A 17,245-nucleotide genomic window follows, 5' to 3' on the forward strand; every position below is an offset into this window, starting at 1 on the left:
TAATTGTGTATTGTGATAGATTTATGAAGTATTTTTGACCAGTAACACAACAGTTTGTAACATTACACGTTCATTCATTATTCTGCTGATGCTGCAGTGTTGTCTTTAGCTTTTGTAAGTGCTGTTCAAAAAGAGGAGACAACATTGAGATCAGTAAACAGTGCAGTGGCAGGAAACCTCATTCAACAAGAATATTCTTCATCAACAGTTGAAAGGTGTGTGGTGCCAAACAAAGACTAGATGACAGGCAAGTGAAATAAGCTCAGGGGTGGTCCGCTTCAGCCACCTGGGTAGTTTTTAGCCACCTGGGTGCACCCAGGTGGCTAAAAAGACAAATTTTGGCTTATCTTACATGCAACTACTTGTAGTACCGGTCAATGATATTCTTGTTAAATAACCCTTCAAAGAGGAGGAACAGAAGCATTGGAAGAAGTCCCCAGCCTCCATGTAACTGCACTTAGGGGCCAATGTGACTTCTGAGGTGAGAGCACCACAGAGCAAGTTCGACCAGGTAAATAACATGTTTATGTGCAAATACGCTTCAGCTAAAGTACATACCACAAGGAGCCAAGACATTATAAGCATACAGAAGAAACAGATATTGTAGAGTATTTTTTAGCACAGGCTCATGTCCGGGCGAACACTCAGTTCTTGTAAATACTGGTGCAGGAGTAAAGACCTATGCAAACCTGACATGGGATTGGCCTTTGGGTCGGAGTGTCTCAGACACAGTAAGGCTTAGGAACCAGTGAATCATAGATTAGCTAGGCCCAACATTCAATACCCTAGCTGCTAAGGTATTAAAGGTTCTCCCATGTACCATGTACATGTACTGTTCTTGCAATGTAATATAATCTGATAATCAATGTTATCATATAAGTTCTGTGTATTTTTATAAGACTGGCAGGTGACCGCCGCAAAACCAATACAGCCAGGGGAGAAAATACACTTAATAATGACTTTATTTATTATCAATTATTAAGATAGTGTGAAAAGCCATCAAAATAAAGTATTAATGGCAGCTGGTTCAACTGTTTTGGAAGATTCTGTGTAAGATCTACAAGCAAATAATCCAAAGCAGAATTCTCCAAGTTATCATTGATCCAGGTTTTGCATGTTTTAAATCTAAGTACATGTATTCAGTCTCCAGTGAATCATGACCGAGACTACAAACACAATTATGCTATCAGGTCCACAACAGGTACTAAAAGCAGGCAAATGCATTCTCTGTTGATTAAAGTGGCACCCCCACAACAATGCACGTCGTCGAAGCTGAAGGTAGAGCTCCAGCTCCAGCAGCAATAATACTGTGATTACGGACGGAGGTTTCTAGCAGTTCCTCTTGGTGTGGATGAGTAGGTCTCTCTGCAGGTTGACTTCTAGATTCCCGACTGTTTTGTTGCCAGGCAGGTCAGTGACCAGAGTCAGTTTGTTGAACACTCCTCGACCAAAATAGTCAGCCACCACTGAAAAACCATCGTTGGAGCTGCGTAACTGAAAAGCACAGAAAAGACTTGAATTAATCAGTCAGTTGCTGACATAGAATAACTATGAATAAATTCCACCAAGGGGAAGAGTAAAGCAGATAGATTAGATTGATTATTTCAAATGTTATCAGAATAAAAGTTTGTAAATGAAACATATACATTAAAGGCTTTTTTGTTCATAGTTTAATTAATACCTGTCTGCTGAAGTGGTCATGCAGATCGCGTTTCTGGTCCTGTGCACGCAGCATGTCCATGACCTTTCGGTTCTCAGGGGTGCAAGTTGGGCACTCAGCCTCACTCTCAGCGTAGCTTTCGAAGCAGTGTTGGTGGAAGGAGTGACTGCACAGGAAATGAACAGAAGGAAGCTCCAGGGGACTGTTGCACATGTTGCACTTGGTCTTCTGGAATATCTTGGCACTGTGTGGAAAGATTGGGGTAAACATTCACCATCAATCTGAGACTCCAGTGGCTGTAACTGACAGAAATGTACTAATACATTTCCCAGCAACCAGATCTCTTGTGGAAGAGGGCAAAGCATTCAGTGGTGATGGAGATTCCGCTGCTATTGAAAACCTACAGCAGGAGTTTGAGTAGTGTTTTGCTGACTTCAAGGCACACCGTGACACTTATTAACTTGCAGTACAACAGTCAGCTAAAAACTAAATTCAGAGGGCACAGGGAAAAGACATGACTAAACAATTTCTAGGAGATTTGCCTCCATCCTTTCGAGAACTGTCCAAAGTGTTCATCCAGATAATGTGCTTTTCTGAAAGCACATATCTGTGTGAGAAACTCAACTATGAACTTCAATAAATGTACAGGTCCTGGCTCATTGATGCCCATCTTGAAGCTGAACTCAGGGTGAAAACTGTGACCCCATTCAGGGCCAATGTGGCTCAGCTGTGTGAGCAGAAGCGCTGCCCGGTGTCTGGTAAGACATAAATGTATTCAGGGATTTCATCCCCGTCCATACAAGGTTTTTATATTATTCTTACAATAAAAAATATTTTCACTGACTTCAAACTAATGGCTATAAAATATTTGCTTTATTCTATCATGTATGAAGAAAATATGAGTAGAAGTACTGTCAGGTCTCCTAAATATATATTTGTTTTCAGCGATTTCATTTTGTTAGTTCAATGCAAGGTTCAGTAAGTTACCTACTGCTACGTACTCACTAGTTCATCACTTAATAAGAGTAAGGAAAATAGATTTCTACTAACCCCTATTTAAAAAACTGCTGTTTTCCTTTAGCATATTATATTGTTGGTAATGGAAATAGAGAAGTACAATGTTAATAATATTGCTCTTTGTTGCACTACTTAAACATTGAATTGGCCCTTCTTTGAGATGACACTACCAGCAGTGGCCCCAAGTTAATTTGAGTTTAAGCCCCTGCCCTTGCTGTTCAGGGGTAAAGGCTGTCGTGTGACCAACCTTGTTTTGAGCTCCTGGATCTCACAACGGAGGTGAGCAGTTTCCTCACGGTACTGGCAGATTTTGCGTTCGTCGTCCTCTATCTGCTGGCTCTCCCTCTGCAGCTTGTTGATGAGGTAGTCCTTGATGACGGAGAGAGTGGCCGTCGAGTTGTGTGCCAGTGTCTGCACCACTATGGCCGTACAAAAACAATGGATGTAAGATGGGAATGCTTCTTCTTATCTTACTGATGCCAAGTGAGCTCAACGCTCTGTCTTCTCCTGAACTCGCATTAAGTATGAAATCAAATGTTCACTAGCTCACCAAGTAAGGGAGGCATCAGGTTGTTTTGGTCGATATGATGTAGGACCTCACTGATGTAGGCCTTGCAGTCCTCTTCTTTTCTAGCAAAATATCCCAGTGCCTGCTCCCAGAGGCAACCCTCTTGGTCCCCATAGCGCTTACAGGCCTCTACCACTTTTCCATACTCTTCATTCTGCATGTGGTAGTGCATTATCTGCTGATACCTGCACACAAGGGATAATGGTTTTAAAATTAAAAATGAATATATTTTGAGTCATAGTTCTCAGCTCAGCAGGCAAGAAACCCTGACCCACACTTCCACCCAAAGTGCAATAATGAAGATAAACACTGAACCTTTGACAAAATATATACAGTTATACACAAACATTTATCCAACCCTGAATAAATATACAGTCAGGTCATATGTATTTGGACAGTGTCACGTTTTTTTGTAATTTTACATCTGTACACAACCGCAGTTCATTTCAAAAAAGTTTAGACTTAAATTCAAGGGGTTTAACAAAAATATAAGATTAAGCATTATTAAGAAATAATGTCATGCCAATTTGCATCAATCATCAATAATCATTACATTTACATTACATTACATTTCATTTCGTTGACGCTTTTATCCAAAGCGACTTACAATAAGTGCATTCAAACCCGAGGGTACATACCAAGGACGACAAGAATCAAGAAAGTACAATTTCTTCAAAATAAAGCAAAACTACAAAGTGCTATAAGTAAGTGCCATTTAAGTGCTACTAAAGTGTTAGTTTCAAAAGTTGTTTTTTTTTTTTATTCAAGGTAAAGTCGGAAGAGGTATGTTTTTAGTTTTCGGCGGAAGATGTGTAAACTTTCTGATGTCTGGATGTCAATGGGGAGCTCATTCCACCATTTAGGAGCCAGGACGGCAAACAGTCGTATTTTTGATGAGTGTTTAGCTCGCAGTGAGGGAGCAACGAGATGATTGGCCGAAGCAGAGCGGAGTGAACGGGCTGGGGTGTAACGTTTGACCATGTCCTGGATGTAGACTGGACCCGTTCACAGCATGGTACGCAAGTACTAGTGTTTTGAACCGGATGCGAGCAGCCAATGGTACCCAGTGAAGTGAGCGGAGGAGAGGAGTAGTGTGAGTGAATCAATAATAAACCATACACAGCTACAATGATCCCAAACTGGCGGGTGTTGTTAGTAACACACATCACTTCAAGACTTGTTTGTTTGCCACATGAAAGCAGCAAGTATTGAGATGATCACATTACCTGGCTTCATTCATATTCAGATGACACTGTGCTCCTTACTTACAGTTTGCCCTTCTCATAAAGGTAGAGGACGCCTTCTTTGAAGTTGTGCATCTGGCACAGGACCAGCGCTTTATCAAATACAGTGTGGTCACTCCTCAGCAGTGAAACCGCCTCCCCCTGCAGGACCTTTTTTATCTGACACACACATGCATGAGAGGGAAATATGTTAAACAATAATTAAAATTCTTATAAACTTTCAAATTTTCGGGAATGACATTACTTTCTACTGCAAACTTCATTGTTACTTCATTGAGCTAAGATTCTAAGCTAGTTTGCCCGTCTTGCACTGACCTCTGGGTCCTGTTCATGTGCCCAGTCTTGAAGCCGGAGCTCCAGCAGTGTGTCATACACACCCTGGGAAGAACGGGGGTCCACCTCGATCATGTGCTCCAGGAAAGCTTTCAGTTCTCGAGGGTTGTTCGCAAAAACTGGGATGAAGTCCTCAGAGTTGGCCTTAAACAAAATCCAATATAGCTATCAGGACTCATTTCAGGAGCAGCAGGTTTTTATCCCCCCACACATAAAGAAAACCGCATCACTACAGACTGACCTTATTGACACGACTCCTCTCTGGGCTTCCTTTTTCACCAGCGTCTCCACTGGGTTGGTAGGTGGTGCACAGGCCCTTCAGGAGCAGTGTGGTGCCTTCAGGAACATGGTGCATCAGCGTCTTGCCGTAATGCTTCATCGTGCTTTCAGCTTGTTCAAAAGGCAAACGTCCGATGTAACGTAGTCCTTCCTGATAATTCTAAGTGTTGGATGGGCGCAATAAGATAAATCAGTTGTAAGCAAATTCCGTAACTTCCGTATTTGTAAACTTAGACAATGCATAGATAGCTAGAGGAAATGGTTAGGCATGCTCAGCTTGATAGCTTGATTCAGTTGGCAGGGCGCAGAAAGAATGATCGAGGCATAGAAAAGAGCAGTAAATTACTTATGAACACTAAGCGGATTAATTGATCACTATTGTTGTACAGCATTTGTATAGAATTGATACTTTGGTATAAGAAATATGATCCACCAGTCAGTCTGCTTAGGCAAAGAGGTGGACTAGTGCATAGCAATACAAGAAAAAAAAATATTTTGTGTTTACACATCTTGTGAATCTAAGCTAAATGAGGATGAATATCTCAAAGGGATAGGCTATTTTGTGCTGTAACATTAATTGTAATAACCAAAGTCCCATTGGAGATTAAATGTATTATGATATTGTGAATTGTTTCAATAATAGCAGCAGGGCATTCTGCCAAAAAAAGAGTGAGAAAATATAATTTAAGACCTGAGTTGAATGAATATTTGTCTTAAATCATACTGAGGCCAAAGAAGCTTTTAAAAACTAGACATGGTCCAGAGTTTGAAAACAAGACATGCAAATGCTAGGTTAAAATAATAAGGAAAATAATGTGTATCTAGTTTGGAAAGAAGTTATGGTTATAAATAACAGCAATATGCCCTTGCCTTCCTGTATTTATTGGGTCATTGGGTCTGAAAGGAGTGCTTTATTATATAGAAATCTTTACAGTGATATTTTTTATTGTATTAAGAGTGAACAATTTAATGCAGGTGACGTTTCTAACAGTGTTTGTATTGTTATTAGGCCTGGTGAGAAATTGGCAGTACAAAGCTTGTGGCCATGACCATACAACAGAACATCTGAACAATACTAGCCAGAGGATCTCAGTGTTACTTGATGTTTGTTTTAATGGGCTGCTATGCTATGCCATATATGCCTGGCATATTGCCTGACTCCATGTTGTCTGTCGTATAAGTGCCAGTTGTTGAGAACAAAACTGGAAAAAATATCCAGCATGGAAAATTACGCACCAATTGCTCTGGCTTGCACACCTTCCAAAGTAAAAGCTAAAACCCAAGAGGATAAAATCTAAATTTACCACTTTTTATATTTAACAAAGCACTCACAGTGTTGGAAACATTTTCTGGGTCACGTCATCAGGGATAATTTATGTGATGACAATGTTCATCATCCGTGTTGTAAACTGTCTGCACAAGCCATAAAGCTGGTACTTAAATTGCCCATGTGTACAGATGATGTAGCCCTCTTTAGTACCTATTGTACTACGTTCTACACGGCACACTTGTGGTGTAGTTACAGTAGAGCTAAAATGAATAAAGCTTCAGGTGGCATTTTACAATAGATTTAGAATCTTTCTTAAGCTCCCAAGATGAACCAGTGCAAGTCAGATCTTTGTGGCCTGTAATGTTTCTACTTTCCATGAAGTCTTGAGGAATTTTATAGAGCTTTCGGTCTGCAATAAAGGTGAATTTAATTAAGAACAGGAGGGATGAATTACACTGGGAGTTTGATTGTCAAATCATTATTTGGGTTTCCGCTACGTATCGTCGTATCGCCGTATCACCTTGCTGCATGTCCTCCCTCCTCACTCCCCCTCTGAAGTGCGCTCACACGTTAACAATAAACACCAGCGCGGATCAGAAGTTATTAGAACACTTAGGCTACAGTAATTGAAGTTTACTTTGTGTTTGTTTGATTAGCTCTAGATCAGTTCTACGTGTGAGTGACTCGAAAAGAACGGAGGAGCAGAGTCACATGTCCCCATTTGGGGGGTGTTATAAAATAATTGTTCATAATGGTAATCAAGTTAAAAGTTTGAAACAGTCAGAAGGTTTACTTGAAGTAATATTGCCCAGCCATTATATAATTAACCTTTTGTTATACTGCAATGAAGAAAATTATATTTTAAATACTATAATTGACTGATAAACAGATAAACATGTGGAAGCTGTCTCTGTTCAGAGACTATACAAAATCTGCGTTTGTGTTAAATAATAATAACGTTCTTTTCTCACTTTACAGCAGTTTTTTAAAACTTTTTTTTACTTTGAGATTTTGTTTTTAAATTAGTCAAGGTTTGCATGTGTTATTATTTACCTTGAGGTCCTCCAGCTGGATCTTCAGGTACCATTCATGGTGCATGTGCTTCTCAGCCAAGAAAACAGCGTGACTGTGGTAGCCGGCCTGCCTAAGAACCTTGATGGCAATCTCCACATCAAAGTGGACCTCACTGTCACTACTCTGTTGAAATAGAATACAGAAAGACAGTGGTGTCAGCATTTGATATGGCAGCTGTTAGCTCATTAATACAGACACATCGTTCCACTTCCTTCACTTTGATAAACTTTCATTTGTTTTCATCTCTAAAACCTGCACAGCTCACTTTTAAATTGTAAATGGTTCTAGTCTTACTAGTTTTCAGTCTTTCAGTTGCCACAAAAATCTTTGACATTCACACATACAGCACCTGCAGAAAAACATCCTGAGGATCTCTAAAGTTCAGTGCATATCTGAAAGCAGCTTATCATACATCACTCACACAGTGCTGACAGTCTTAGCTGACAGTCACCTTAATGAACTCCTCCAGCTTGGAGCTGTCCTTCAGCTTTGTGTAACAGTTCAGCAGCAGTGTGGTGTGGTCTGCGTTAGCCAGTGACTGCCTGTGTAGGGCCTGCAGATATGCCGTCAGGTTGTGGATCCTCTGTGCGTCCAGAAATTTCCTTATAACGTACGATGGCTCCAGTTTCCCAATGGTGCTGTGAGAACATACAGGGATGCTTTTCAGAGTGGTTGTATCTCAACCCTTCACAGCAAATATCACAGTCTAATCTATGACACTAACAGCAGCTGAACTACTGGCAAATATTTGGTGATGTAGTTACCGAATGTACTGCTGGATGGCACCGTCATGGTCTCCCTTTAAATAGAGGTGGTCCCCATACTGCCTGAAGATCTCTGAGAGGCCGTCACTGTCCAGGTGCTGACTCTTTGCCAGGTTTATGGCCATCACAAACAGGTTCTTTTTGAACAGCATCTTAAAAGACAAAAAGGATTGAACAACATTGCTGCCTGATCCACAGTAATAAGTTAGTGAACTGATTTAGTGAATTAATTTAACATTCTCACAGGCCAAATGGACTCACCTCCAGTTTGGTCTGTGTGTCTTTCTCTTGAAGGACAAACATTTTTCCATCCCTGGTTAGGATGTAAAAGGAGCCCCACTCGGCCACCACATCGACGACATCATCAAAAGAGGAACTGTAGGCGATGAACTTGTTGTCCAGGTCATAGATGGTGAGAAGCTGTTTTTCTGATGGAGAGCTCTCCCTGCTGCCAAACCCTGCCCTGTACAAAAAAGACATTGTCAACAGTCTCACAGGAACCAGTTCTTCTTCAAAAATCACCCTGTTGAATCTGGGGTCAAATGTGGGAATGAATGTGACACAACGTTTCCAAGACTCATTTACTCACTTTGATGAATTGAACTCATATTGCATTTCTTCAAAGTGCTTTATATTCCAGGTTAGTGTTACCAGCTGAGTGTTAACAGTTGCCCATAACAGCACAGAGATCCTTAAGCCACCATTTATCCTAACAATAATCAATGTAACTTCTACTTGTTTATTCAGTCTTCTTCTTACTTGTTTGGTGACTTTGCATCCCTGATTAGTAAAAACAGATAACCACGGTGCCACTTGGCGAGCAGCTTGTGTCCATCGAAGGCGAAGCAGGGCCCTCGCTCATCAGGCTGATACAGGTACACGCATTCATCACCAGCCACAATGAACTGGGAATCCTGGGAAGGATCTGACAGCGAGGAGCAGCGGAGTCCACAGCCATGTGTATCAAGCTCAACTTTGGGATACTCCTTGATAGACAGGGTGTAGCACTGAACAAGAGGAGACAAGAAGCGAGATGATGGGAGGTCAGAATGGAGTCCCAAAAAAAATCATGAATTTAGATGACTGTGTGGTTCATCTTCAGGTTGAAAAAATTATCTTCTCTTTCAAAATTTAAATTACATGTTGACTTAAGCGGCATTTAGACATACGCAGATACTTCATATTTTCACCTGACTAGGTGCATGTGTGAATGCAAATGTCAGAGTGAGAGGCTCTGCAGCTCCTTCCGGGCCTACTGATATAAAGTCAATAGAGATTCAGGAGAATTCGATGTGAGATCAAAGCGCGGATTCATCATGAGTGAGTTGATGAAGCTTCTAAGGCGTGACAGATGCTAAACTGAAAGAGGAAACAAAATCTCCCAATGAAGACATGAAGAGACATTACTTTCAGGCATTACGCCGGGTTCACACCGAACGCAGGAGCGACGCTGAAGCGCCGCGCCACGCCAGGAAAGCCAACCGCCTCCCATCCACCACCATGTTAAACCTGTGTACACCAAACACTGAAGCGCAGCGCTGAGCCAAGGTTGCCTCGCGCCGTGCAGCGATCGTTTCGCAGTCATATAGATATAAAGAGAGAGAGGGGGGGGCCTACGTATTCTTCACACAGGCTTGAGTGGAGAATACGTAATTTCCCCTCGACACCCGACATTAGCCGGAGCAAACAGCGGAGAAGTTCTTGAAGATGAATGATATTAAATTAATAATTGAAGTGGAGAAGTACAGTGAGTTGTATGATCCTCAGCACATGTTGTTGCAGTTAATGTTCGAGCAACAAGTAAGTATATGCTTGAAAAAAATGATTAAATGCGGTTTTATTGTAGGCTGATAACAGCAAAAGTATGTTATATTATTAGCGCTGTGCATGACTTTTTATTGATCCGCAGGAACCCTGCAAGAGTTAGTGGAAATAAGAGCTGATGACGGTGTCTGTGTGTTAAAGAAAATCATGTGATCTCCGCAAATAAGTGAATATGTCGCTTCCTTCCAAACTGCGGGTAAAATCGTAACCAATTCTCTGGATTTTACCCGCAGGTCGTGTCGGAAAACAGCTTTACTATTAAAGCAAGGCTCTATAAAAGTTTATAGGGTTGATCTCCACCATGCAGCCCAGTGTTCTCAGAGCGACCAGACTTACATGAACCTTCTCCAGAGTAGCAACAAACAGATGTGTGACCTTTGCCACTTGGCGGAAGGCGAGGCCGGTGACTGGGCTGCTCCCCTCGTGCAGTGTTAGAGTTTTACTGTGGCGATCCCTGGTGATGTCACCTTTGGTCAAAACCACACTGCCATCTGTGAAGCCTGTCAAGAAACACAACAGCTATTATAATCTGGGAAGAGAAAACTCTGTGTTAGCCAAACAATGAGTGCTGGGTGAATGGGCAGGAAGCAGACCCTTCCATTGTGTCTTACCGATGGCCATGAAGTTGAGGTTCTCGTGCACACCGAGGCAAGACACTTCAGTCGGTTTGTTGCCAGGAATCGCAGGAAAAATCCTTGTGCAGAGAGGATTTCCACTGTCTCTCTTGTCAAGGTTCCACACCTTTACCTGTGAAATGAGAGCCGCCTCAGTTTCCATGAAATCACTGGCACAAATGTTCTGTGCCTTATCCCTCTCTTGAGAAAGACTCACTAAAAAGACACTTACTAGAGGGTTTATTCCTTGTTCATCCTGCCCCACTGACACAAGGATGCTGTGCTGCTTCAGCTGGTAAAGGTGTGTCACTCGCAGCTTGTAGGCCTGAAAAAATGTCAGCTGCAGGGAGCGCGTCATGAGCCAGATCTTGCCATCCATATGTGACATCATGAATGTTAAAGACAGTTGGACATAGCTGTTGCACGAGATGCAGTCGGCATGAGAACTCAGGTTTGGTCATTTTAGGCTATGGAAAGCTTGTCTGTCAATAAAATCACTAACCACAAACCCTACTAACTAATTCTATAAAGTTGCATTTCTGTAAGGCAGTGTAGTCTGTGCTCTACTAATACAAAAGCTGTGCATGCACATCTGGATTGTGCAGCAAGAGAACAGAGAAAAGAGGAGGCTTCTCTGTTGATACATTTCCAGTGTTAGAGATCTGCCATTGCTCTATCACTCCCTCGGGTACCTGGTGTTTTGTATTACAATCAAACTCCATGTTCGCTTTTGGAAATTCTTCATCCGTTTGTGAGGAGCCGCTCAAATCATTACACACCACTGTCCTCGATGAACCTGGATACCTTGGTTCCCATGGCTGCACAGTCATGGCTCTGCTGAAGTCATGTTGCTGTGGGGTTTAAGGGGGTTATTCAGGAGGTCGATTCAGCAACTATTTGCTGTCCAGTGGGAAGAATGTACAGCGAGGTAGAAAGAAGTTCCAAAGGCCACTCGAGCTTCGGGTGGAATAGATACAGACTTTAAAAGGCTTTGAAGCAGTTTGGCGTGACGCTGTTTCTAAACGCAGCAAACGGACCTGACTACCGGTCAGTCCTCCGCTCGCTGCTTCAATGTGCTGTTAAGTTTATTTGTGCTGTTAAGTTTATTTTATTTCTAACACAGATAACAAATAACAAGTGTTTACTTTAGCTCGCATCAGTTGTCAGGAGCTAACACAACATTAGCTGCTCGCTGCTGGTAAAGGATATCTCCCAGGACGATGTGGCCACGGCCCGAGTCACAGGCCGAGACTCCGCTCGGAAGAACACAGTTTTTTCCATTATCCACCGGATCCTTTACCGTGTCTTTGTCGAAGAAGACAAATTTCCTCCACTGTAAGAAGGCTGCCATTTTTGTTAGCGTTAGCCGAGTTGAACAGGGCGTCGTCATGTGACACGAAAATCACGTGAGCAAACCGGTGTTCCAGCTTAATTGGCGGCCATATCAACTGGCGATATGTTTACCTTTTTCCAGAAGTTGTCCTTTGCACAGCCGGTGGCAGATTCGTCATTTTCACAAAGCGCCTGTGTGTGAAGTGCGGTGATCTACTGAAGGTGTCGCTGAAATATGAATCCTTACGAAACCCTTCACGAGTTAATGTGTCCGTGTCAGCATCAAGTTGAGAGAGCAATATAAATCAAATGGTTACAAAATAAAGGAAATAGTACTAAAATCTTGACCTGGATTCGAAAGAACGAGCTGAAGCAGTATTTGCGTCTGGCCTGATGACGATCTCATTACGCCACCGAGCCGCTGAAATCTCCGTCGCGCGTCAGATAAATGTCTCGTTCTTTCCCTTGTCAGATGTATAACATCAGATGTGCTTTGAGGTAACGCCCATGTCATCTGGTGATAGTCCGAACACAGAATAAACGCTTTATACTTAATACCAGGCTTTACAAATCTGATGCTCCTCATCATAGGAGACACAGCGAGTCATTAAGAACACATTATTCGTGTGCAAGTCGCTCCCAGCCACACACACAAACACACTCACAAGACACGTTTCTGATTCGTAAAAGTCAGGCAACCGATGCGCCAGTTGCGAAGAAGCCAAAGCTTTGCAAATATGAAGATAATTATTTGCAGTTTGGTTTCACCGTCACTTGCACGACTGAGCAACGTCCTCAGTGTGAATGAGCGACTTCATCCTGCGGTGCACATAATCGTGCGGTGCACATAATCGTGCAGCGCACATCATCCTGCAGCACACTTCATCCTGCAACGCACATCATCCTGCAGCGCACCTCATTGTGTGGCGCACATCATCCTGTGGCACACATCATCCTGTGGCGCACATCATCCTGCAGCGCACATCGTCCTGCAGACCACATCATCATGTGGCGCACATCATCCTGCGGCGCACATCGTCCTGCGGTGCACATCGTCCTGCAGACCACATCATTGTGCAGCGCACATCATCCTGCGGCTCACTTCATCCGAAGGTGCACCTCATCCTGCAGCGCACATCAGCCTGCAGCGCACATCATTGTGTGCTGGACATCATCCTGGCGCACTTCATCCTGGCACACTTCATCCTGCAGCGCACATCATTGTGCAGCGCACATCATCATGCGGGGCACTTCATCCTGCAGCGTACATCATCGTGCTGCGCACATCATTCTGGCGCGCACATCATCCTGCCGTGCACATCATTGTGCTGTGCACATCATCCTGTGGCGCACATCACATCGGCGCACATCATCCTGCAGCGCAGATCGGCGCACATCATCCTGCAGCACACCTCATTGTGCGGCGCACATGATCCTGCCACACATCATCATAAGCACATCATCCTGCAGCACATCATCCTGCGGAGCACATCGGCGCACATTGTCCTGTGGAGCACATCATCTTGCTGCGCACATCATCCTGCTGCGGCTCACATCATCCTGCGTTGCATATCATCATCACCGCACATCATCCTGCTGCACACATCATCCTGCAGCATATCATCCTGGTTGCACATCATCGTACAGCGAACATCATCACTGCACATCATCGTGCGAAGATCATCCTGGGGCACACATCGCGCACATCATCCTGCAGCGCACCTCATTGTGCAGCGCACTTCATCCTGCAGCGCACATCATCCTGCAGCACACCTAATTGTGTGGCGCACATCATCCTGTGGCGCACATCAGCCTGCAGCGCACATCATTGTGCAGCGCACTTCATCCTGCAGCACACATCATCCTGCAGCGCACCTCATTGTGCGGCGCACATCATCCTGCAGTGCAAATCATTCTGCGGAGCACATCATTATGCGGTGCACATCATCCTGCCATGCACATCATCCTGCGGCACATCATCGTGCGGCGCACATCAACAGAGCACTTCATCCTGCCGCACGTCATCATCACAGCACTTCATCCTGCTGCGCACATCATCCTGCGGCCCACATCATCCTGCTGCACACTTCATCCTGTGGTGCACATCATCCTGCTGCGCACTTCATCGCGCACATCGTCCTGCGGCGCACATCAAAGGAAGAGGGTTGGAACTAGAGCTAGAAGTTCCACCCCACATTACAGCCTTTTGATAAAATTTGTTTTAATAACATTTAACAATACAGGAAAAAAATCGAGTTATGTCTGTGGGTCTAGATACAGCATTAAAGTCATGAAGTTATTTTGAGAAGTGATGGCCTACTTCAATGGCACGATAAAAAAAAAGAATCAACAGAAGAATACGGAAGCATATTGCATTCACTTAGTTTTTAAATTTTTTGTGCATTTGTCTCGAAATTTCCAAGATAATTATCCCAGAAAAACAGAATTTTTTTTTTTGTGAAGTGAATACGCTTCTGTAGAAGAAAGCTTATTTCAAGTTCTAAACATATTTAGGTTTTTTTTTTCTCAATTTATGTACGTCGTATAGCGACCATTGCATTAACCAAATTATGACGTCATTTAGCGACATCGACCGACTTTTAGGACAGCCAATAGCTACTTTCCTTACTGAGGAGTTGGCAACACTGGACCAGCTCCGCTGGAAGTGCTTTGGTTTGACGCTGGTGATCATTACAACGCGCACACACCAAACAAGTGGCACATGAAAACATCACTCACATCAACATAGCGGAAGCTTGAGCGGTGTCTTTGTGAATAAAGTTGATTGTGCTTCTAATGGACGTGTGAAGCTCCACGTGTCTTCGTTGTTCTCGATGATCAGGTTCATTCATCGGAGAATGAAAACAACCCAAACGCTCATCAGAGAACGGGTATGTTTGTTTTTCGTAGTTTCTGTAATGCAAGTGTTTGGTATCTGTGTGAAATCAACTGACGATCTGTCCGAAGTGTGTAGAGTGTGTTGTCAGCATGACACATGTGTGACGAGGCAAAGGAAAATCTCAACTTGATGCTGACACGGACACTTTAACTCGTGAAGGCTTTCTGTAGGATTTTTATTTCAGCGAGACCTTCAGTAGGTCACCGCACTTCACTCACAGGCGCTTTGTGAAAATGACGAATCTGCCACCGGCTCTGCAAACGACCGTCAACATCTGGAAAAAGGTTAACATATCGCCAGTTGATATGGCCGCCAGTTAAACTGGAACACCGGCGCTGTTGAACCTCGATCTGTCAACAAGTGACCATCGACAATAGAAAACACTACAGTACTGTTTTTATTTTATCTTATTATTGAAAGTTATTCTGTCTACCTACATCGCACCAGATCACATGTGAACACGTTTCCACAAACACCCCACTTTAGTTGGATGGACAGTTTATTTCCAGTGGATAAAACTGATATTTGTGCCCATCTATCTACATTTAATAACCCATGACAAAGTGCAAATTTCTTGAATAAATTAAATCTCTCATTTACAAAAATCTTTATTAAAAAAATGTGTTGAAGTCCCTTAATAAGGAAACACTTACAGCTTCAAGTCTCTATGAGCTTCACACCTGGATTTCTTCACTATGTCTCCTTCCTCCTGACGGATCAGCGCATGTGAAGTCAGCCTGGGGACCGTGGACAATATAACTGACATCCACCTCTGTACATCCTCTGTTGGTTCTGAAGACACTGCTGCTATACTATAACATATACTATACTGTATATATGTACATGTCTGACATGTTAGCACACCAGAGGATCTAGCTGAACGTTCATTGATGCAATGCTGGCTGATTTTACTCAATGATTCCTGGTAAATTTCAGGAATTTCACTCAGTCAGCTTAAGTTTAGTAAGTACAAGATTTACAGAGCACAAAATATCTCTATTTCTAGAACATATATCACTGTGGCTGTTGTTCGATCACCAGGCTCTCCACCAGTCTTTGAACTATATTTTGTGGTTAGCACCCTAGAGAACGCAGGGAGATGGTGGTGGATTTCAGGAGGAACAAGCCCCTGCCCTCTCCTGTCTGCATCGGTGGGACGGCTGTGGAGGTGGTCCCTGCATACAAGTACCTGGGTGTCACACTGGACAATAAACTGGACTGGTCCACAAACACAGAGGCCGTCTACAAGAAGGGCCTGAGCCGGCTTTACTTCCTGAGGAGGCTCAGGTCCTTCAATGTCTGCAACAAGATGCTGCAGATGTTCTATAAGTTTGTTGTGGCGAGCACCATCCTCTTTGCTGTGGTGTCCTGGGGTGCGGGCATCAAGGCTAAGGACGCCAACAGACAAACAACAAAACTCATCAGGAAGGCAGAGTCTGTGGTTGGCACCCTGGAGGAGGTGGTGGAGGACAGGATGCTGGCAAAACTGCTGGCAATCATGGACAATCCCTCTCACCCCCTCCACAAAACACTGGACAAGCTAAGGAGCAGCTTCAGCCACAGACTCATTCAACCCCGCTGCTCTAAGGAACAATACAGGAAATCGTTCCTCCCAACCGCAATAAGACTGTACAACTCATCTACCTCTGTCAGAGCCACCATCACAGAACTGCACTAAACATACCTGTCTCCTTGCACTGTGTACCCTGTACAACACTCCGCTCCACATCATATGTGATATGCGTTAATATAAACCATATTAATACTATATATCATTTTATACAATAATACTGTCTTTTGCACACTCTGTCTACATATTCTACACTCATAGTATATTATATTATCTATTGTATCGTCAAATACTTATATTCATACCTGTACTATACATCATATATTATATCATACTCTTTGTATATTCTTTGTATATATAAGTCTATATACACATATTTATACATGTGTACATGTTATTATTATTATATTTACTATTATTATATATACTGTTGCTGCCATTATTACTATATACTGCTATTATATTGGTATAATTACTATCATATATAAATATATATTATGTTATATTATATACTATATATACTGTACTATTTTTTATATAGTCTAACAATAACATTACCATCATATCATCAGTACTTTTACCATAATCTGCCACTGCACCTTATCTACCTATTTATCTTATGTTTCTGTTTTTATTCTTTCTACCTCAATATTTTTTATTTTATTCTATTGTATTTTTTTTTATTGTATTCAAATGTACCGGCTGCTATGACGACTTAATTTCCCTTCGGGGATAAATAAACTAATCTATCTATCTATCTATATATTATCTATAACTATGCACAGATGTAGTATAGT

General features: G+C 42.6%; 1 protein-coding gene across 1 annotated transcript; it reads right to left on the reverse strand.

Moving 5' to 3' along the window:
- vps11 (VPS11 core subunit of CORVET and HOPS complexes) lies at positions 1–12,035 on the reverse strand. Its single transcript, XM_062406008.1, has 15 exons — positions 10,880–12,035; positions 10,645–10,780; positions 10,370–10,533; positions 8,969–9,216; positions 8,471–8,672; positions 8,210–8,361; positions 7,897–8,083; positions 7,425–7,568; positions 5,064–5,261; positions 4,805–4,966; positions 4,515–4,648; positions 3,228–3,430; positions 2,925–3,096; positions 1,682–1,904; positions 1–1,494 (listed from the first exon to the last, which is right to left on the reverse strand). Exons 1-15 carry the CDS (start codon positions 11,036–11,038, stop codon positions 1,330–1,332), a joined length of 2,649 nt encoding a protein of 882 aa, XP_062261992.1. The 5' UTR covers positions 11,039–12,035; the 3' UTR covers positions 1–1,329.
- Between the last annotated feature and the right edge of the window lie 5,210 nt (positions 12,036–17,245).

Source organism: Platichthys flesus, chromosome 15 (genome assembly GCF_949316205.1).
Source record: "Platichthys flesus chromosome 15, fPlaFle2.1, whole genome shotgun sequence".
Classification (NCBI taxonomy): Eukaryota; Metazoa; Chordata; class Actinopteri; order Pleuronectiformes; family Pleuronectidae; genus Platichthys; species Platichthys flesus.